The sequence below is a fragment of the Megalops cyprinoides genome, chromosome 11 (assembly GCF_013368585.1).
Source record: "Megalops cyprinoides isolate fMegCyp1 chromosome 11, fMegCyp1.pri, whole genome shotgun sequence".
Lineage (NCBI taxonomy): Eukaryota > Metazoa > Chordata > Actinopteri > Elopiformes > Megalopidae > Megalops > Megalops cyprinoides.
In genome coordinates, this window is record NC_050593.1 from 10,887,612 (window position 1) to 10,910,032 (window position 22,421).

The window sequence follows — 22,421 nt, forward strand, 5'->3', positions numbered from 1 at the left end:
TTCCTGCCAGCGCATTGTGGTCTAACTTGGTTTTTTTTATAGAATTGATTCTTTTGTAGGTAAACCATATCTGTAAAGGATCTACTGATATTGCAAAACCCATGGGGATACCGAAGATGATTTACATGGTTCACTGCTGTAAACCAAACAGGGAGTTTTAAAGTAGAATGACAATGCCCAAACTCAATTAACAGAATATTGAATTGACTCATTTAATTTGTGGACAGAACAAAATGTAGTAGAGAGAAAGATGGATGTTTCCTCTCCCTTGTATTCTGTGTTTTGTTTTGCATTTTATTGTGTTTTCTCTTTGTTTTGCATTTTATTTTCAAATTATAATAACTTATGATTTAATTTAGCGTTTAGTTTAGACCTTTTCAGTCAATGCATAATGTCTATTGTAACTGCACGAAAAGAAGCAGCTGCCTCTCCCTACAATGTAAAAAAATCCATTCTTTAATAGTTTGAAAAAAAAACCTATTTCTTTTCCTGCAGTTCCTACAGTGTCTTCTCTGAGCTGATCCCATTTTTAAAGTCTGTCAAAGTCTGACCCGTCCCAATCCCTGCCTTCCCCAGCACCGTGATTTTGGAGGGAAGAGAATAGAGCCTTGGCTGGTTCTGTTTTCCCCTCCCTCTCTGAGATGATAACACTAACTGCTGCTGTTCTAGCGGGAGGCCACGCTGAGAATTAAATCTCTAATAGAGCACTTCATACAGGAAACAGGACGTGGTTTTCGGAAATGAGACAGAAGGAAAACATTTGTCTTGTCTGTTTCTGTTTTTGCGCCCCATCACCGATAACGGTTGAACTTGTTAGCTTTAAGTCACCGCTTCGCCCTTGCTGTTGCATTCACGCTCCATGGGTCTTCACTGAGTGGCAGAGGCATTTTAGGGGCACCTCTGGCCATTTTGAGGAAATATCAAATAGTCTTATTCTGGTCATTATAAGCAGACAATTGAAACTTTTACATTAAATTACATGATTGTCTTTTAACAGACATTCTAATCCAGAGTGACTTACATACAGTTGGTTACAATTTTATCCATTTATAAAGCTGGGTGTTTATGGGTTAAGCACCTTGCCCAAGGGTACAACAGCAGTGCCCTAGTAGGGTATCAAACAAGCAACCTTTTGGTTACAAAGCACGCTCCTTACCTCTACACCACACTGGTGTCCGCTTCAGACATAGATATTACTATATCAGTCAGGACCTATTAAGGAAGCATTTATTAATATGCAAGTTATGAAAGATATAAATGGACATTTAATATTTACATCATCAATCAATTTCTGTATATCCTAAGGATAGCGTAGGGAAATGTAGATTTAAATAGTGGAGCCAAAAATGAAATAGACAGTAGGTTTCTCAAAGTTTTTTACATTTTTAATGTGCAAAAGCAGAAAACCCACTGAAGGCTTATTTTTGTGAATCTTTTTGTGAACCTTATCAATGTCTTTATTTGTTTTGTGGAGATTCTATAGAGTCAGAGTATTTATCTTGTTTTCAGTGTGCCTTGTGGTTGTTCCATTTGTCTAAATAATGGAGGTATGCTTGAGGGCAAGGCCGGAGACTGTTAATCAGGAAAGCTGCATGCTGTGCATTTTTTCCTGCTTCAGATAAACAGTGCCAGTTATGGAATGTCTGGTGGGCAGAAATATCAGTTGCACTTTACTTGAAAACAGAGTCATAATATGGCAAAAATGCGGTAGCATTACATTCTCAAGTTTCAGTTACCTCAACCTCTCCCTACAGTCTGTGGCTTGTCACTGTGGCAGGTACACTGAAATAAGGCGGCATCAGAGTGCTACCGAAGTTTCATAAGGTAGTAGGGTGGATTATCTTGTTACAGTAGAGCGTCTTTGTTGGGGCCTCAGTGTGAGGTCATGTGACTGTATGTGATGTCATTCCACAGAGGGCAGACGCCGGCGGAGTCAGACTACCAGCTGCTGGAGATCGCACGCAGGTTGGAGATGTATGGGGTGCGGCTCCACCCTGCCAAGGACAGGGAGGGCACCAAGCTGAGCCTGGCAGTGGCGCACACGGGCGTGCTCGTCTTTCAGGTGACCAGAACCACTCCTCTACAGACACCCACGTTTCTGGGTCACATGGGGGTCACATCCCTATACGTGTAGAAGCCTCCACTCTCCCATCTATTAAAAGGAAAGCAAGATGTGAAAAAAGTGCTTTTATTCATGTACTGTAATATGATGTAATTTGTTTTATATATGGGAGAGTGAGGCTTTGCAAAGCTCAAAACAGGTGTGGCTATCATGTTCATATTGGAATGAATCAGTGCTTTTATATGGAGACCCACGTCTTTTTATGGGTCACAGGAGTCTGTGATTGACACATGGTAATCCCACCCATTATGGGCTGTATGGGGCCTCAGCCTCCCATAAGTCCTGTGTTTAACAGCAGTATTAGTGTTGTTAAAGACAAGCCCGAACATTTTCCTGCTCATTTTTTAGCGCTTTAGATATTCAAGCAACCCCATTCAGAGTTATTGACAAGGTTTTTTTTTTCCCATTGCTGGCACCAAGCCATGGGAAAAGAACATGCCATTTATGTATTGTCATGGGGACGAGATTAATAATGCAGGTGTCTGGGAAAAAAAGAGGCATATTTACCTAACAGGGAGTCAATTTAATATCCTGAAATGTCACGTAAGACGGATTTTCTGTTATGAATATCCAATAGGTCAACGATTAGATTACAAGTCGGGGCCAGACAAACGAAACATTTCTACTTCGGAGAAGAAAAAAAACAGACTGAACTAAACTAAGTTTGTTCTCTTCAGCACGAACCCAGACACAAAATAACAGTGCTTTCCCTTTTTAGAGTTATTTTGAAAAGGTAAGGAGCTGATGGCCAAGATATGTGTTTGCCAGAATTTCCCAGTGTTTCGCCAGTGGTTTAAACTCTTGCTGTTATGATGGAATTTCTTTCTTAGGGCCACACAAAGATCAACGCCTTCAACTGGTCCAAAGTGCGCAAACTGAGCTTCAAGAGGAAGCGCTTCCTAATCAAACTGAGGCCGGACCTGAACGTAAGTTTGGCCCGCAGTGAGCTTCAGGGGAGGGGGAGCATGGGTCAGTCAGCTGTTTGTGGGCCTTCCTGCCAGAAACTGCTCGATCTGTCTTGTAGCTGTTATTTCTGCTTTAATGTGTTTCCTGTAGTTTTACTTGGATCTGGTCTTTGCTCAATTGAAATGCAGTAGTAAATTTTGCTGTAAAGAAAAAAAAAAGATATATTCCATACATGTATACCTGCTTACTGGACAGGCTTGCAACCACAGTGGTGCAGCAGCAAAGTGTGGGATTTGAACCCATAACTGTCTGGTTCAGGTAGTATTATAGCTTTACTAAACCACACCACTGTGAAGAAAATTCAGTGGTATTGAATATTTATATGTAGTTCATTTGCCTCTTGACCTGTGAGATGCAGTAAGATCTTTCTTTTCTCTTTTTGTGTTTGTATTTTAACGGTCGCCTTCCTTTTTACTCAGAAGCATGTCATTCTACATCATGGCAAAAATGCCACAGTGATTAATCTGAAGTGAAAAATACTGTGTTTTCATCTGCGAAGAGGTCAGATTTTGTATCATGCGAAGTTTGATGTTATGATGTGGTGATGGAATTTTCAATCATACCTTTTGCAAGGACATTGTCAGCACTATCCGAGATTACCTGTGTGTGAAAGTGTTAGCTGAGCTGCTTTTCGCTCATTCCTCCCAATCCTTCTCATCTGATAACTCCAGAGTCTACAGAGCCGGGCTCGAATCAATGCAGATAAAATCTCTTTCATCTGCTCTCCCTCATTTTTCAGTAAAGCAGATGTCGATGGCTTTTAAAATGAGTCCAGTAGAAGATGAAGTCTCCTCCATTCTGTTACCTCTTGTGATTATCACAGGAAAACAATATCACCTTAACAACTGATCTCTGAGAGTATAGATACTTTGGTGGGAAGAGTTTGACAGACATGATAGTTAATTGGTTGATTGGTTGTCTGACTGGATGGCATTTGTTTTTTGGTGTAACTATGGTACTGAAGTAGTAAGATAAGGAAAGACATAGAAATGTAAGGAAGAAAAATGACAAACACTTTCCGCATTCTCTGAGATGGCTAAGGTGTGTCTCTGTGCATCACTGCCCCCTACAGCAGAGCACCTATCAGGACACCCTGGAGTTCCTGATGGGCAGCCGGGACTGCTGCAAGGTGTTCTGGAAGATCTGTGTGGAGTACCACGCCTTCTTCCGCCTCTTCGAGGAGCCCAAGCCCAAGCCCAAGCCAGTCCTCTTCAGCCGGGGCTCCTCCTTCAGGTTCAGGTAGGTCCCCTACCTGGTGCTCAAAGACACAGGAATAGTGGACCTCCACCTGTCCAGACAGGGAGGAGATGACCAGGATTTGAAGAAGACCTTTTTGTAATTTGATCTGATTTTTTTTTTTCCCTGTGATCCTTAATACAGGATGACTGGTTTATAGTTCTTATCATATGACTCGTTATACATTTGCATAGCATCTCAGGTGGCTTGCATCTGTATTGATTGTCTTAAGCAATTTACATATCTGGATGATACAGTATATTAAAGCAGTTCAAGTTTGCTCAGGGGTTATGCCTTGTCTAGGAGTGTAATGGATGTGTACCATTTGGGATTTGAACCTTGAACCTTCTAGATAAAGAGTCAGTTCCCCAAATACTACTCTAAAACGACTTTGCTGTTGGTTCTTTTTTCTGTCTGTCATCTACTCCTCCTCATCCCAGCGGACGGACGCAGAAGCAGGTGATCGATTACGTCAAGGACTCGGAATTCAAAAAGATTCCCTTTGAAAGGTGAGTCTCTGTGTTTTAGGCTTTGCCTCTGACCTTTATTCCTTCCTCACGGGCGTCAGACACTGACAGGTCATTACCCATCATCCTCCACTAATGGGTACGTGGTGTCCCTCTGGAGTGCTCCTGCTCCCAGCAACATGAAAGGAACAGCTGTCAGGTGTGAGGAGGCTGCAATGATGCAGGCCCTTTGAGACCTTGTGTGTGTGTGTGTGTGTGTGTGTGTGTGTGTGTGTGTGTGTGTGTTTGTGTGTTTGTGTGTTTGTGTGTGTGTGTGTGTGTGTGTGTGTGTGTGTGTGTGTGTGTGTGTATGTGTGTGTGTATGTGTGTGTGTGTGTGTGTGTGTGTGTGTGTGTGTGTATGTGTGTGTGTATGTGTGTGTGTATGTGTGTGTGTGTGTGAGAGAGAGAGGGAGAAAGACGGGGGAGAAAGAGAAAGAGAAATACCAAACAATCTGTGGTCAACAAGGCAGAATTTTTCCAGGCAGTTTCTGTTAGTTCTGTGCAGTCCAGTGGAGAGGCATCCGTTATGACTCTGACCTTGAGGATGCGTTTTCACTTCCTTCTCTCCTCTGTTCATACAGGAAACACAGTAAGATCCAGTTCAACAGCGGCCTGTCTCCACTGCCCTCCCAGCAGCGCTCTCAAGTGCCAAGAGAAGTGAGTGGCATTGTCTCTGTGCTCATTCATACCACTGTAGAGCTGGAACCAAGCTGATTCATTTCACCTCTTTCCCACTGTAGAGCTGAAACCAGACTGGCTCAGTTCACCTCTTTCCCACTATAGAGCTGGAACCAGGCTGATTCATCATAGCCCATGTCCACTGTAGAGCTGGAACCAAGCTGATTCATTTCACCTCTTTCCCACTGTAGAGCTGAAACCAGACTGGCTCAGTTCACCTCTTTCCCACTGTAGAGCTGGAACCAGCCCAGCTCTTTTTACGCTTTTCCACTGCAGAGATACAGGCAGGCTGGAATGAGCTGATGCCGGCGCTGCTCAGGCTTACCTAGTACAGCAGTATTGCTATTACACTGTAGTACTCAGCAGTACATGACATCAATTAAATGCTTTATTCCTTTATTGATACATTGTCTTGATTGTCCCTCTATTACACTTACTCCACTGTTGAGTGTAGTGGGTCACAGATGGTCAGAGGTCGGCTAGGCCCATACCCGTTTGCAGTTTAGCAGTGGGGCATTGTGGGTGGGGCTTCCTGACCGCCGTGTCCGTCTCCTCACTCAGCAGAGTGCTAGCTGTGCTTCGGCAGACGAGCTGGACTCCCCGAGCAGGCCAGGCTGGAGGGAGACGGTGTCGGTCAGCGTGGAGGACCACTCGCCCTTGCGGAAACGTGGCAGCCCGTCCGCCCTGCTCAACGGGCGCGAGGAGAGGGCAGGGCCTTCTCCGGAGGAGGGGAGGGGCCAGCCGTCGCCGTCCCGGCAGCAGGCGGAGCATCTGAGCGCAGGTCCAGCATCACGAGCCGCTAAGGGCAGCAGCTCCTCTATCCCGTACATCGACTGTGACGTAGATAGCGAGTATGACGTGGTCAAGGGCCGCGTCACCAGGTCACGCGGCCGTGCACTCAGCAGAGACGAGGACGGGCTGGGGTTACGTGGCGCTGATGCCTACCGCCGCGATCGGCGGTGCGATCCTGGAAAGACCAGGTACAGGGAAACACCCCCTCTACCCATTCCGCCGCTGAACGCCAGCCAAGGGTTTGCGGACAAGGAGCCGACACACACGTCAAATGCATTGGTGTACGGGCCCCGCTGTGCATCTCCCTTCTCACCCCCCCGCGAGCCCCCCTTCTCACCCCCCCGCGAGGCCCCCTTCTCACCCCCCCGCGAGGCCCACTTCTCACCCCCACGAACACGCCCCTGCTCCCCCCCCCGTGAACCCCCCTTCTCATCCCCCCGCGAACCCCCCTTTTTACCCCCGCGAACACGCCCCTGCTCACCCCCCCATGAACCCCCCTTCTCATCCCCCCGCGAACCCCCCTTCTCATCCCCCCGCAAACCCCCCTTCTCACCCCCCCGCACACGCCCCTGCGAACCCCCCCGCGAACCCCCCTCCTCACCCCCACGCACACGCCCTTGCGAACCCCCCTTCTCGCCCCCCCGCGAACCCACCTTCTCACCCCCCCGCGAACCCCCCTACACACCCCCCCGTGCACGCCCCTGCTCGCCCCCCAACAGCAGTTTGGTGGATGAGATTTTCCGTGCCTCTGCTCAGCGCTGCCCCCCGGTGGCCCGCCACAGCACAGGCAACCGGAGCTCTGACTCCAGCCCCGTCATGAGCGCACACTGCCGGACCGGCTCGTTCAGCTACACCGACCAGAATGGCTATGGGCCACGGCCCGGTCGCTGGGACGACAGCAGCCCCGGTTTTAGCGGTAAGGCGGTGCACCGCAATGCAGCCCAGCACTACGGGAGGCAGTCGCCCGTCCCTCCCCGCTCGCCGCACTTAAACAAGCAGGGCACGCGGAGCCGCTCCGACCCCGACCCCTTCATCCTCACCTCCGCCCCCGTCTCCTCCCCGGCCCCCGCGCCTGCCCGCGAGCCGCGCCCCACCTTCACTCGGGCCGAGCGCATGGCAGCCCTCGAGCGCCGCATGCTGGCCAACGGCCTCTCGCCCCCAGGCCAGCCCAAACCGAGCCCGGTGCAGCATCTGTACGGCCGGCCCGGCGTTGACCATGTTGGGGCGGTGCAGCTCATCGACGGTTCCACCAGCAGCGGGACAGACTCCAGCGACTCCGAGGCGGAGGCTGGAGGCTCCTATGGGCAGGCCCCCGCGAGCAGCAACCCGGGGCCCAGCGGCTCCAAGCCCCTCCCCCGGAGCAAGATCTCCCTCGAGAGCCTGCAGCTGGACGAGGAGGTGGAGGGCGGAACCTATTTTCACTTCGGTGACGAGGACGGGGGCCGCGTCTTCAGCTGCTAGCGTAGCGCCCCTCTCCTGTGGTGGGGGGGTGTGCTTTTAGCAAGGGGGCGAGCAGAGAGGGGCGTGCAGCGTTAGATGTCTCCCCCCACGTGTCTCAGCGAGCACTCTTTGAGTGCGCCGCCCTGGCTGGGGCTGTGTCACTCCAAACCCAGGGGTCATGAGCATACAGAGTCTGTCTCCACCCCCCCGGGAGGAGAAACAGCTGTCCAGGCACAGAGGGATTCTGGGAAAGCAGCTCTCCTCCAGGTCGTACTGAAAGCGTTATTGAACATAAACGTTTATGGCTGCCCTTTGGTCTGAGGTGTGTGGCTGTGGCAGCGTGACAGCGTTTGACTTGACGGATGTCCGTGCGCTCCTGCGAACAGTTGGCGGCCCCCTCAGATTGAGGCGGCCATTCCCGCAGGCCACGCCCCCCCTCGGTCACTCACTGCCCGGCCGTGCATAAATCAGTAACTGGAGAGGCTGGGAACACTCCACATGCCCTGCTGAGGTCAGAACCTGTCAGAGCAGGCCCAGTGAAGCAGGGCTTTATTTCAGCTGAGGGCGGAGTGGGACTAAACGCCTGCATTTCTGTATAAGAGCAAGGGCCAGAGACTCCTGCTCTCAATTTATGCATGTTGTGGCTAACCTGAAACAAGTAGCCTTTCACACTGGCCTCCATTAGTGATTGTAGTCTTTAGTGCTCGCGTTGTGTTGATAACTTAATCCACTGAATCAAAGGGTAGAATCCCAGTGCTCAGTCCTATGCCTTTGTGACTTGATTGAAGAAAAGACTTAACTTGATGATCCACCATGTGAAGGGATTCCTGTCTTTCTCTTTTCATAGACATATGGAGACTTACATGAACTGTGCCCTTGTTTTGCTTTTCTGAAGATCTTGCCGATCCTAGTCTTGCTTAATAGGTTTGGGATATTCCTATAAGTGGAGCACATTTTTTACAGACTACAAAGAGGGTGTAGTGATGTCGTCAGGTGACATTGTGAACTTAAGTAGGGCAGATGGCTCAGTGGCTACTTTCTTCAGTGTTAGCCGTTCTAACTTTGCTCCCCTAGAGCAGGTTTATGTTTTAGGCCTCTGTGTTCATAAAGTGCAGTTTGTCTCTCCCTCTCTGGTTAATATGCGGTGATAGTTTTGTTTACAGTGAACTTTTCTAATGTAGTAACTGTCATTTTCAGGAACGTCTGGGGTCTTGGCTGACCTTACATTACTTGACTTGTAATATATTTTGTTGTACATGTGTTCATTCAGAGTGACTATTGGATTAGCCGTGTATCATATTGCTAATACTAAGAATACGTTTCAGTGTAGTGTCCAAACAGACATATCTAGCATACTGTAGGAGTACAGTGCACACCAGTCAGTGACAAATTGACTCATCTAGTTTCCAGACTCATAAGCATCTTGTTGCTGACCAATATGATGGCTGTTTGGCCTAATGGCTCAACACAACATGTGCACGCACTAAGAATGACACATTCTCCACAGAGTTCATAGTTCAGTTTGGTGTAGGGTACTCCAGACACATGCCAGTGGTTGCAAGGACCGTTGTAGCATGATCTCCTCATCTCACATCTTTAGCACATCTTATAATGCCCTCAGTCTGTATTATTCCAACATAGGATACTAAAGCACTGACCTGGCAAGTGTCTGCGAATGTATGACATCCTTCTCCATCCCTTTTCCCAGAATGCACTGCAAAATTTCTTTGGTCTTTGCTTTTCATTTCTTGTTCATTGTGTTTTTTATGTCCCTGCTTTCTTTTCCTTGGCCAATTTAAGCATGCTGAGACTTTATGCTCATTATTCCTGTGTTTGCAGTTTGTTTGCGGTTTTTTTTTTTTTTTTTCCAAAGAAATAATTGTGTCCATCATATTTATGAACACGGTGGTTTTTTAGAAGGAGCGGAATTTGGCCGTTGTAAGCTGTGTTCTGTCCGCATGTTGAACAGCTTGTCCCTGTCAGAGTGTAGGTCTCGCCTGTGTCAGCTCCTCCGCTGGGGAAGCGTGTACGCCTGTTTTGACACCGCACTGCCCTTTGTCACTCTGTCTGTGAAGTGAAGGCCTGACCACACTGAGAACAACAACGATAAACCAGACACAACCGAAACAATCTGCTCTTTGCTACGAGTCACTAGTCACACAAGAGTTCATATTGTTTAACACACCTGTCGATCATTTAATCATCATGAGCTCTCTCGATGCCATGCCCTGTTAATCTGTTAGTTTAAAATGGCAATGATGTGGGGGGGCAGTGATATACATGTTTTGCTGTCTGGGTGCCTGAATTAAAGTATTTCACTGAAAGTGATCCCGATGGTGATCTTGTTGTTATGGTTAAGAGCCCAGTGTCTTACATAGACATTGTGGTGTCACCAGCTCTGCGCATGTAAGCCAGATCAATTTACATATTTATTTTGCAGTTATTGTTATCATTGTCATTCTCAGAGCAGGTCCTTTAAACTTGGTTCCTGATAATGCAGCAATCCTGTTACCTGGTGCTGAGTGGGGGTTTGGGCTGGAAGTCATTTCAGGGCAGAGTGGTGAAGGAAGAAAGAAAGAAAATAAAAGTGTAGTGAAGAGCAGGACTCAGAAGGTGCTGTGCGTTTGTGTCAAACAGGCAATTGAACAGAACGAGAACATCCCACACCACATTGTCCTCATAATTCATCTCTGTCATGCTCCTCCACTGGCTTCTGGGCCTCTCTCTATTTATAGCACTGCGTTTACTGAACTTACTGAGTTTCTCTAATGTATTTTTTTCTGCTCACTTTACTTGCTGTTTTTTTTTTTTCATTTGAAAAATGTACTGCTACTAATGAGTGGCAGCAAGTTGATTGATTTTAACTTGATTTTCAGCTAAAGGGAACAGTAAGTTACTTGAGCAGTGTGTCTCGGAGCTTCTGGTTCAAATACAGTTAAGTAGGACGCTTTCTGGGAAAACTGTTGCTCCACTTTTTTTGATAAGATGTGAGAGACGATAATTAAACTTGTTCTGGCTTTGCGTGTCTTCCTTAACTAGATTTCGCACCGTCTGAAAGGGCAAACTGTTTATATCACACCAGTGGAAGAATATGTCCCTTCTGACACACTCTCGAGATTTGCCGTGTCTCACCAATTGTACCATGGGAAAGTCAGCAGCCAGATTCTCAGTCTGAGATTCCACACTTAGAGAGTGCGAGAGAGAGCATCAGGGCAGTGTCAGTTACCGGATCACTGCAGTTCCCAAGAGACACCTTAAGGAGGCGCCAAGCCCTGTCAGTTGGCTTTCCCGGGGTTTCCCAGCACACAGCCAATAGAATGCACCGCTCCTTCCAGCGGTCGCCTCGTTAGTGTCAGCGGGTGCCGATGGAGAGCAATTGATGTCCATTCATTGTTGTAAGTGCTGTTCATTACGGTTCATTGTGATTTATGTGCTCAACGGACGCCCTTATCCAGGGCTCCTTGGCATGGCTTATATTTTTACACATTATGCATTCATACAGCTTGAGATATGCTGAAGTAGTCTGGGTCTCATACCTGGCTTGGCAGTGCCCCGCAGGGGAATTGAACCTGCAGCCTCTGTTTCTTGGCCTCACTGCCGTCTTCCTTTATTCTTTTGATTTGTGCCGAATCGCAAAGGCCCTTGCTGTACTCGATGGCTGTGCTGGTCACCCTCCTACCTACCACCATGTTAGCCAAACACACGGGCTTGTGTGTGCTCTCCCCCCTTGGATGGACTAGGGGTCCCAGGGTTGGTCGCCCCCGATGGCTGATACTGTACACATTTTCACCAGTGTAACCCTGGTGACTTGCATGGTGCCCCTTCACTCTGTGCCCTGTCTGCCGACACCCCCCCAAAGCACCCACAGTCCACCTCTCAGTTCTGTGTCACCTGACATCCACCAGAGTAGCTCTTTCAGTAGGTCTTGCTGATAGCGGGCACAGATGATATATTTTAATTTAAGCCATTTTATTTATATCAGTGTTCTCTTTCTTTGGTAACAGGCCTTTTAAATCGGCTTGTTCCATTTTATGGGCGAGAACGCTTAATCGTCTCACGTAACGCTTATTTTCAGCTATATTTTCCTGGTGTCTTTGGTAACCCATTTGTGTTTTTGTGGGGACATTCCAGCTGCAATTTGCAGAGACCCAGAGTGGCCCCGATCTGCTGAATGTGCTACTTAAAATGTCAAAACCACTTGAATTGGAACAACACCAGCTTATAAACGAGACGGCCTGACTGTACCTTTAACCTGCGATGTGTTTCCACTGCAAATGACTGCTGTAATATGTACCCCGCTAATACTTGAGTATCGGGCAGGTGCAGAAGCAGTGAATTAGGATTCAGAGCAGGCACTAGTTTCACAGTGGCAGGCCACCATGGCGCATCTCTGGTCCCGATCGAAGGTCCGACAGACGCTGTCGCTGAAGGGGGGTCTGGAATGTTCCGGCACAGTCACACAGCTCTGGGGTTTCTGTGCTGCTCGCCCCCTCTCTCTCTCTCTCTCTCTCTCTCTCTCACACTCCTGTACCGCTGTGTAAATTCCACTCTTATGTTGGTATTCCTTTATGACACTCACTGGATTTTTTTCTTTCGGAAAGATTTCTGCACTTTTTAACATTGTATACTGACGTGCACTAGCATCAATAAAGTTGACCTCTGTGAAGTGAGACTCTAGAATCATCTTTGAAGGCCCTCCCAATGCCTGTTGATAGCCCTAGTTGACCCCCACCCCGCCTGCCCCAGCCTTGTGGTGTCGTAGATAGATAAAGCATAGTCTGTCTAGTTGTAAAGTACGTGTCATAGAAAGTGTATTGCATACATGCATTTGTTGCGTGTCTGTTTGTGTAGCGTTTTTTTCAGTAAGTTCCGTAGTTTGTCGTCCGCCCCCTCAGTCTCATAGTGTCCGCTGTAGACATAGGCAAGAACTGAACCAATTTAATGACCGTTTTATCCATGCCAACGTACAATCAATGCGCTCAGAGGATAAGAAACAGTGGCCGGCAAGTATGCTCTTCAGCGTTGTAGTAGATGTAGCGGCTAGTTAGTCAAACCTAGTGTTTGACATTTCTCTGAGTTGTTTGTTGAATAGAGTTGAATACAGAAGGAAATCTGAAAAAAAGTAATTGTATAATGTCTGTCTGAAGTCAGATTTCTAGGCTGTCTGTAGAATGACTCTGCTATCAATGTCCTGACCAACTTGTGGATAGATACCTCTGTGGTTTCTCCTGTCTGTTTGGCATATTATATAGAATTGGCTGTCTGTGGTGGACTTAAATGTATGGTATATCTAACTTTCTTTTCTTTTTTTTCTCTCCCCCCTCTCGCTCTTTCATTTGCTGTTTCCATTTGTTTTGTCACTCTGTCCTTTATTCTCTTTTGTTTCAATCATTCTCCATCTGCCTGTCCCTCTCCCTCTCTTTCACTCTCCATCTCTCCCTATGTATTCTTTCCCTTTCTTTTCTGTCTATCGTTCACTCGCTCAGGATTGGTGACCAGCAGCCCGCGGCTCTCTGACTCCTCCGGTCACTCTCAGGTCACAGTGAACGGTCAGAAGCAAGGCGTAGCCCCCGGCCAGAGCCCGGACGGCCGCCAGCCCTCCCCGCTCACCAGCCCGCTGCTGAACGACGCCGGCTGCGTCCGGACCGACGATGAGGACGAGGTTCGCAGGAAGGTTTGTGGTCCAGACAGGGGGCCTGTTTCTGAGGTCTTAGCTGTGGTGAAGCCACCTCTTCTTGCGGTCCTCAACACACTGAGCAGTTTGATCGCAGGTCCCGGTAGAGCTCATCTCACTCTCCCAGAATAGCAGAGGACCTACATTACCCAACCTAAATTACGCTCCATGTGGGTCAGTGCTGTGCACTCCACCACTGGCTATTGAGGCATATACTTATATACCAAAAAAAGGGTTTCAGCAGAATCATACTGGAGCTGTTTAGTAAAATTCCCCATAGTTTACTCCATAACATGAACTAGGTCAGCAGCAGTTGAGAGTAGTTATTAGTAATCAGTCTTAATTTTGTGCTCTGTTCATTGAGTACTCTCTTCATTGCATGCTCACTTAATTTTGCGCTGCCTTAATTGTGCAATCTCTTATTGAGTTATCTCTTAACGGTGTGAAGTATTAATTGTGTGGTCTCTTAATTGTGTGCTCTTTTAAATGTGTGGTCTCTTAATTGTGTGCTCTTGTAATTGCATGATCTCTTAATTGTGAGATCTTTTAATTTCAAGATTTTTTGATTATGTGATCTGGTAATTGTGTCATCTCCTAATTGCATGCACTCTTGGTTCCAGAGGTTCCCTACGGACAAGGCCTACTTCATTGCTAAGGAGCTGCTGACCACTGAGAGGACGTACCTCAAAGACCTGGAGGTTATTACCATGGTAAGGCTGGCTGTGTTGGAGGATATACTACTCCCAGCCCATAATAACCGTATTACTACTCACAGCTGTGACCTATGAAGTACTTTTCTGATTTCTGATTTGATCACCTGCTTCATGCAGACTGGGGACCCTGACTGCCAGCCCGTAGTTGCTTTTCGATTTGTTTTAAAAAAAAGTTATATCTCAGTTTTCCTCAGCTGAAGTTGTGTGAGAGATTTAGGGCAGCAATGAAAGTATCACTCAGGGCATGTATGATTTAGTTTGACTTCCCGCCCTGTTTGGACTGCACCGTACGAGAGTCTGCTTTTGGATACGGGTTTGACGTGCGGCTTTTGACAGATTCCGCTCTCCCGGGGTTAGTCACGGCTAGGCGCTCCTTTCACGCACTCGTTATCTTTATTTATGTGCGCCTTTTTCCCGCGTGCTCTTTGGTGCCTGATAGTTTCCTGCTGGCTGTTTACACACAAACACACGCACGCCTCTCCCTCCCGCTCCCAGGGGGGGCCTGCCAAGGAAACGAGGAAACGAAGGGGGAGGCGCTCGTCGAATTTTAATCAGTCAGGAAGTACCTGTGAGCGATGGTGGGTGGGGGGTGGGGGGGCTGGGTGTCACTGTGGAAGCCCGGCCCGTACCAGAGTTGAGTTGTGAGAGTCCTGCTTTCCCGCCGTGTGTGTGGCTGTGCTTCAGCGAGTGAGGAGAATGGTCCGGTACAGTGAACGAGGCCGGGAGGGAGAGATCAGGCGTAAGCACAGCTGATGGAGAGAGGTCCCGGTACGCCCTCTCTCTCACCACTTAAGGAGCTGCTTCTACAGAGGCTCTCATGTCCAAGAATGGCTTTCACACATCCTGTAAATATTTGTGTTGGCTGTAGCGAATGAAGCCGGTGCACCCAAAGCCCCCCCCCCCCCCCCCCCTTCCCCTCCGTGAGGCCCCGCCCCCCTAAGGCTGTGTCCCTGTGCAGTGCAGAGCCATCTGAGAACCAGCTGCTCCTCACCCTCTCCTTTCAAGGCCTTCCAGAGCGCCACACCGCCCCGCCCCTCCCAGCTGTCCCACACCTCAGCGGACCGGCTGAATAAAGCCCACACCTTCCGCCCCCCCCTCGCTCCGGAGAGGAAAATGACACGTTTGACAAACCCCCCCTCCAGGGGCTGCAGTCGGAATGATTGCGGTATTGATTTCCCCATTGATCACACAGTTGTTGTGGGGTTTAAGTCGTGCTCCTGTCACGCGGTCGTTAGATGCCGGTGCAGAGCTCCTTTGACAGCGGCTCGGCCCCAGCGCTGCTATGGCGGACGGCCCCTCCTGTTGAAGCAGAACCGGTGTGTCCTCCCCCGTGCTTAGGCATCAGGTCTCTTCCCAGACACTCTGATTTGGAGAGCATGTGCTTTTTAAAACTGGCTGTTCTGATGCAGAATGTGTGTATGTGTGTGTGTGTGTGTGTGTGTTTGCTGTCTCAGTCGTTTCAGAACTCGGTAGGCAAAGATGAGGCCATGCCCGAATCTCTCAGGAACGCCGTCTCTTCCAACTTCGACCCTCTGTACAAGTTCCACACAGGTTTCCTGAAGGAGGTGGAACAGAGGCTGGCTTTGTGGTGAGACTCTGGGGGGGGGAGTGGGGAGGTGTGGTGGCGTGCAGGACTGTGTGGGGCTGCTCCCGGACGAGATTTAGGGGGAGCAGGGGGCAGGGCTACCAAGCTTATTGTTGGCTGAACCAAAGGATTTGGGGATGGACAGATAAAATAAAGAAAGATCTTTACCTGTGCACTGATATACAGCTCCCAGTAACTGGTGGTAAGTGAGCAGACTAGTGCACATTGCTTCACCCATAATGAGGGATACAGTGATCAAATTGCTATGAGCTTGTTTGCCAGTATTATAAAATCTTTTATTGGTAATACCTGTATAATATATGGTATACAGGTATTACCTGTTTTTTCATATTTCAGCTTCCTTGCAGGTTCATTTTGAATTGAGAAGTAACATAAGAGATACCTTTTCAGAACAGTATGTCCTTACTTCCAATACAGTCAGTGGTTATTTGAGTACGCTTATGTGAGACACAACATGGCAATTACAGGGTGTCAAGTTCAGGGCACCTGTAAACTGGTCGGTTCAGTGAGATTGTTTAGCGTGGAACTGACAGACCTGCCGCAGTGTCACAAAGCATTCTCCATGGTGGATGATTATCCTGTTTCCTCTGACGTAAGAGCCTTTGTGTTTGTTTAAATGTCAAGCTTAAAGACCGTAATATAAGGAAGCAATAAAGATTTCCCCAGAAAGCCCCGAGGGCTCTTGGGAAGGTGAATCACAATGCAGGGACGCTTTTCTCTGCCATTTATCTTTCCCTCGTCACCTTCCTGCGAGCGAGCACCTTCTCAGGTGCGGTTGAGTTCGCCTGGCGGATGATTTGCGCTTCTTATCTGTAAGGCGTTCCTGCATAATCACGAGCGTGCTTTGCTCAGCTAACCGAGTCGGTCTCCTCAGCTGTAGAGCTGTGGTTGTGCACTTGCAGCCTGGGCCCGGCCTTGTGGCGACTGTATGTCTGGCATTTGGCAAGGGCGATTTGAGGGTCATCCAGTGGACAAACGCATCACGCCGGATGACCCGAGGAGCAGCGGTCTCCATGGCAACCACCGAGCAGCCAGGATGGCCACCTAGCCCCCGGGCTCTAGCTTCCTGTTTCTCCTAGATAGGGCCTTTTCTATCACATCCCAGAGCAGGGGCGACATTCTGGCAGCCTGTCAGAGAATGTGTCACACCCTGAGGGACTCAACAACACCCCCCTCACCACCACCACCACCCCAAATCCAAACAAAGATGGTGATAATCACCAGCTCCATCTTCACATCAAAGCTCAAACGGTCCAGCTGGGACCCAGAGAGCACAGAAGCTTGCAAATTTCTGGCCCCAGCTTAGTCCCAACTAGATCACAATGCCAGCACCTCCAATGGCTAATTCATATTTCAGAAAGGCAAAAGGGTGAAAAGAATGTACAGCAGCTAGCCGTCTCAGACCCGCGTACATCAAAAGCATTCCAGGCTGTTAACTACCCTCTGCTCTGCGCACATCTGTCCAATTTGGATGTAGCTCTGGGGCCGGGGACGCGGCATAATTTGCTTTTAAGCATCCCCCCCCCTCCCCAAAGACATCATATGCTGAGCTGCCTCCATGTGTTTGATCTCCTTTTGCACATGACAGCTACATGTTGTGCGTGCTAATGAGTCTCGCTTCAGGAAAGCAAGAAGGGACTTTACGCGTGAAGAAGACAGGGTGTTCATCTCAGTATCCAACTGTTCAGGCAACTCTGCTCGGGGGTGACATCTGCTGGTTGGTGCACAATAGTGCACATATGGAATCTTTCTTTTTTTTTTTTGCATTCATTGTGAATGCATTGCTTTAGTAATCAGGGATGTATGTTAGTAGCCTTGCATGCATGCATGAAAGTATGTCTGAGTTATTTATTTATAGTGTTCCTGTTCTATCAAGTTAGGCTGTCATCACTTTTCAGGAGAAATGAGGGATTCAGGAGAAATGAAGGGAAATGAAGGAAAGTAGGAAGTCAATGACTCATTTTTAAAGCTAATGGAGAAAGGAAAATTAGTGATTTGTTTTGCCAAGTAAGGCAAAGTAAGTAATAAGTCATTCATTTTTAAAGTGAAAGAAAAAAAGGATTTGTTTTGAAAAGAAAAAGGGAAAAGAATGAAGCAGTAATATAATGAAGTGGGTAAGGAGTGATTCGTTTGGAATCACTGGAAAGGTGTAAAGTAAAGTTGGAAAGGTGGGAGTGAGTGATTGATTTTGAAAAGTAAAGGGGAAAGTGATTTCTTTTGAAAACTGAAGTGGAAAAGGGGAATGTGATTCAGAAGATGAAGGGGGTAAAGAGTGATTCTTTTGGAAAGTTGGAAAGGTGATGGAGAAATGGGTGAAATTTGCTGTGCCCTTCGTAGGGAGGGGCGCTCCAACGCTCACATTAAAGGAGACTACCAGCGCATCGGGGACGTCATGCTGAAGAACATCCAGGGCATAAAGGTGAGGGGAGACACACAGGGTGTGAGACAAATACAGTGACTGCCAGTTCTGTCTGTCTGACCTGCTGCCCCCTCTGTCTTCAACAGATTGTCTGTCTGTCTGCTTGACTCACTATCTCAAGGAGATTTTCTGTCTTTTTCTGTCTGTTCCTTTCTGTCTGTCTGATGTGCTGCCCTTTCTCTTTTTACATCAGTCTGTCTTTCTCATGCGCTGCCCCTTATTTCTCTACTTCTGTCTGCCTGTCTGTCTGACGTGCTTCCCTCTCTTTCTTCATCTGTCTGTCTGTCTGTCCGTCTGACATGCTGCCCTCTCTTTCGTCATCTGTCTGTCTGTGTGTCTGTCAGACTCGCTGCCCTCTCTGTTCCTCTGTCCGTGTGTCTGTGTGTCTGTCTGGCTCTCAGACCTCTCTGTTTCTCCGCCCGTCTGTCTGTGTGTCTGCCTGACACGCTGCCTTCCCTCTCTCCCTGCAGCAGATGACGGCTCACCTGCAGAAGCACTCGGAGGTGCTGCTGGAGCTGGAGAAGGCGTGCCGGGCGTCCCGCAAGCTGGAGGCCCTGTGCCGCGACTTCGAGCTGCAGAAGGTGTGCTACCTGCCCCTCAACATCTTCTTCCTGCGGCCGCTGCACCGCCTCATGCACTACAAGCAGATCCTGGAGCGCCTGTGCAAGCACTACCCCCCCACGCACGTGGACTTCAGGGACTCCAGAGGTACAGAGGCTACAGTGTCCAACCCCTCCCGCCGGGCGCTCATACTAGCACTCATCCTTGCGGTTTTTGCTTTGAGCTATTCCACACTTTCAGTCTTTCAAGTCTATTCCCTGAATTATTGAACTCCTGCTCAATTATGACTGCGTTATAGTTGGACTCAGAAAGCAGGGGCTGCTTTTAACAGGACGCCCGGTCATGGCGGGTACGAGGTCAGATTTTGGCGGGAATTGCTGCGGTGTGCAAACAGCCCGGGTGATAAATGTTCAGGGTTGCGGCGGCGCCCCGTCTGACCATCTGGCAAAGCTTCCGGGCCGTTCCGCAGAGCGCGTGTTGAGCGGTGTGATTTAATGAAGCGCTGCGCTGGCCCCCTGTCCATTACGCCCTTAATGATCGCCCCATCTGTGTGAATCCCGTGCGGAAGATCTCTCATTAAAAAGCAGTGTCTCCGCTGCCTCTGCGCCCCCAGGCTGGAAAACACTCCCACCTGCTCTTCGGCTCGGCGCTAAAGACATTGTTTAAGGCCTGCGGAAATAATCTTCCTTGCACTCATGCGGAAATGTGTCTACGTGTGTTATTGCTACTGTATCCTCTGACATCCTTGTGCTACTGCACTTCTTAAGCACTGATATCAGTGTACTGCTGTTGTAGTGACATCAATGTGCTGTTGTAGTGCTGACATCAGTGTAGTGCTGTGCTATTATATGTTCCTGGTTATATATTCAAATTCTATATTTTCATTGAGTTTACAGCGATGATCAGCTGCTACAGTGTGGTCATGTGAACTCTTGCGTGGGTACTAGGGCTGGGACGATATGCTTTTGTCACGATATGATATTATCACGCTACTTTGGTGCCGATTCGATTCGTATTGCGATCCCGATATATTGCGATTCTACAAGTATTGCGATTGGATAGTATTGATTATTGCGATTTTTCTGGCACTATTTTTATTCGTGTCACAGTATTCAGCAGCCCAAGCGTTTAGAAGCGCCCTCTACAGGCCTGGTGGAATTCTCGGCCACTCTTGGCTCACATGTGTCAGTGAAAGCAATACAGCAGTGCAGCACCACTATTATGCATTAGACGTCACAGAAAGTATAGATTCTGGGAAGAAGTATCGATATTTAGTATCGTGCTATAAAAAATCGCGATATATCATGATATATCACGATTTTTTTCCCCACCCCTAGTGGGTACCATATTTAAATAACCCCCCCCCAACCCCCACCCCCTTAGCTGCCCTGGCAGATGTATCTGAGATGGTGGCCCAGCTCCACTGCCCCATGATCAAGATGGAGAACTTCCAGAAGCTTCTGGAGCTGAAGAAGGACTTGATCGGCATTGACAATCTGGCGATTCCAGGACGGGTGAGCACAGAGCATCTTAGTCAAGGGTACAACAGCAGCACCCCACCTGGGACACGAGCCCTCCACTTTTTTATTGAGTCCTGTCTCCTGACCGCTGTGTCCCACCATCACTGTCAGGATGAGCGTTTGAGTAACTCTCTACACCTTAATTCTAGGAATGTCCTCTTTACTGTTTGAAATGAGCTTTTAGTTTAGTCCCAATTGCAGGTACAGTGGTGAACAGTAGGTAGCTCATACTATACTGTGGGTATGCCAGTCAAACAGAAGTACAGATATCCTGTGATAAAGATTTTTTTTCTCAGAAGCACTTCATAAGCACATCATATTACTGGAAAAGTTACATCACGGTAAATGCAATATGTTGCCCTTGCTTTAGCATGAGGCATTGGTCTGTTTGGAAAAAATGTACAATGAAAAAAAAACCTGCAAGTTTAGGATGTGCTCTCCCTGCTGTGCTGTCTCAGTGTAGCCGCCTGTGGCAGAATGGACAATATCTCTTCCTGCGCTCTGACATGAACGCTCTTTGCCTTTCAGGAGTTCATCAGGTTAGGCTGCCTGAGCAAGCTGTCCGGCAAGGGCCTGCAGCAGCGCATGTTCTTCCTGGTAATCTCCCCCTCCTCCCCCTCCTCTTCCTCCTCCCCCTCCTCCCCCACCTCTTCCTCCGTGTTACGTCAGTGCAAACTGTGAGTCAGACGCATTCCAGCGGCCTACGCATCACCCAACCACCCCCCCACCACTACCCACCCCCCCCCCAGCTCCCCTGCGACGACACAGCTCATCAGCCTCCGTGTTAATGCCGCGACAGGGCTTTCTTGTCTATGTAACTCATGACTCGGCTCGCTGCAGAATATTTTACTCCTGTCTTCTGGTTTGCTATGGGTTAAGTTAGTCACACTTGTATTAGAGATGCTGGACGCACCAGGCGTCTACAGTGAGGGATCTGTAATCCCTGTGCCTTGGCCTCTTGGTCCGCGCGCGTCTGGCTGTTCGCTGTGCAGTTCATTAGAGAGAGTTCTGCACTGTAATTGGAGTGTCGTCCGGGGCAGTAGGTCCACACAGTGCAATGCATGTAAAGTAGACAGGGCTTGTATTTACGGCTGGAGCTGTGATGTTTGCTGAGAGATGTGCGCACGTGTACAGCAGAGTCCCTGTTTTTGTCTCCTTCTGGAAAACCCCTAAAATCATGTTTTGTTTTGTCTCTTTTTTTTTTTTTTTTTCATCCCGCCTGGTGACAGTTTAACGACATCCTGCTGTATACGAGTCGAGGGATGACGGCTTCCAATCAGTTCAAAGTTCACGGGCAGCTCCCTCTCTACGGCATGACAGTGAGTGACGCAGTGATGCAGGCACAGTGACACAGTGCTGGAGACACAGTCCTACCGACACAGTTACACAGTGCTGGAGACACAGTCCTACAGACACAGTTACACAGTGCTGGAGACACAGTGCTGGAGACACAGTCCTACAGACACAGTTACACAGTGCTGGAGACACAGTCCTACAGACACAGTTACACAGTGCTGGAGACACATTCCTACAGACACAGTTACACAGTGCTGGAGACACATTCCTACAGACACAGTGACACAGTGCTGGAGACACATTCCTACAGACACAGTGACACAGTGCTGGAGACACAGTCCTACAGACACACTGACACAGTGCTGGAGACACAGTCCTACAGACACGGTTACACAGTGCTGGAGACACAGTGACACAGTGCTGGAGACACAGTGACACAGTGCTGGAGACACAGTCCTACAGACACACTGACACAGTGCTGGAGACACAGTCCTACAGACAGTTACACAGTGCTGGAGACACAGTGACACAGTGCTGGAGACACAGTCCTACAGACACAGTTACACAGTGCTGGAGACACAGTCCTACAGACACAGTTACACAGTGCTGGAGACACAGTGACACAGTGCTGGAGACACAGTCCTACAGACACAGTTACACAGTGCTGGAGACACAGTTCTACAGACACAGTGACACAGTGCTGGAGACACAGTCCTACAGACACGGTTACACAGTGCTGGAGACACAGTCCTACAGACACGGTTACACAGTGCTGGAGACACAGTGACACAGTGCTGGAGACACAGTCCTACGGGCACAATGACGTGGTGCAGTGCTGCAGATACATTGGGGCAGGGCTGTAGACTGTAGAGTATGTGACTTATTGTGGA

General features: G+C 48.5%; 1 protein-coding gene across 4 annotated transcripts in view; it reads left to right on the forward strand.

The window, feature by feature from the left end:
• Positions 1 to 22,421, forward strand: part of LOC118785533 (FERM, ARHGEF and pleckstrin domain-containing protein 1-like) — a 93,975-nt gene that overhangs the window by 63,522 nt on the left and 8,032 nt on the right. Inside the window, exons 8-21 of one of the 4 annotated variants that reach the window (XM_036540254.1) lie at positions 1,915 to 2,062; positions 2,953 to 3,048; positions 4,161 to 4,327; positions 4,765 to 4,833; positions 5,414 to 5,489; positions 6,072 to 6,291; positions 13,229 to 13,416; positions 14,037 to 14,126; positions 15,584 to 15,717; positions 18,073 to 18,154; positions 18,625 to 18,862; positions 20,099 to 20,229; positions 20,764 to 20,832; positions 21,465 to 21,554. In XM_036540254.1, coding sequence (XP_036396147.1) covers positions 1,915 to 2,062; positions 2,953 to 3,048; positions 4,161 to 4,327; positions 4,765 to 4,833; positions 5,414 to 5,489; positions 6,072 to 6,291; positions 13,229 to 13,416; positions 14,037 to 14,126; positions 15,584 to 15,717; positions 18,073 to 18,154; positions 18,625 to 18,862; positions 20,099 to 20,229; positions 20,764 to 20,832; positions 21,465 to 21,554 — 1,798 coding nt within the window. The remainder of the gene's footprint in view (positions 1 to 1,914; positions 2,063 to 2,952; positions 3,049 to 4,160; positions 4,328 to 4,764; positions 4,834 to 5,413; positions 5,490 to 6,071; positions 6,292 to 13,228; positions 13,417 to 14,036; positions 14,127 to 15,583; positions 15,718 to 18,072; positions 18,155 to 18,624; positions 18,863 to 20,098; positions 20,230 to 20,763; positions 20,833 to 21,464; positions 21,555 to 22,421) is intronic. The other 3 variants (XM_036540257.1, XM_036540255.1, XM_036540256.1) reach the window with 3 other exon arrangements.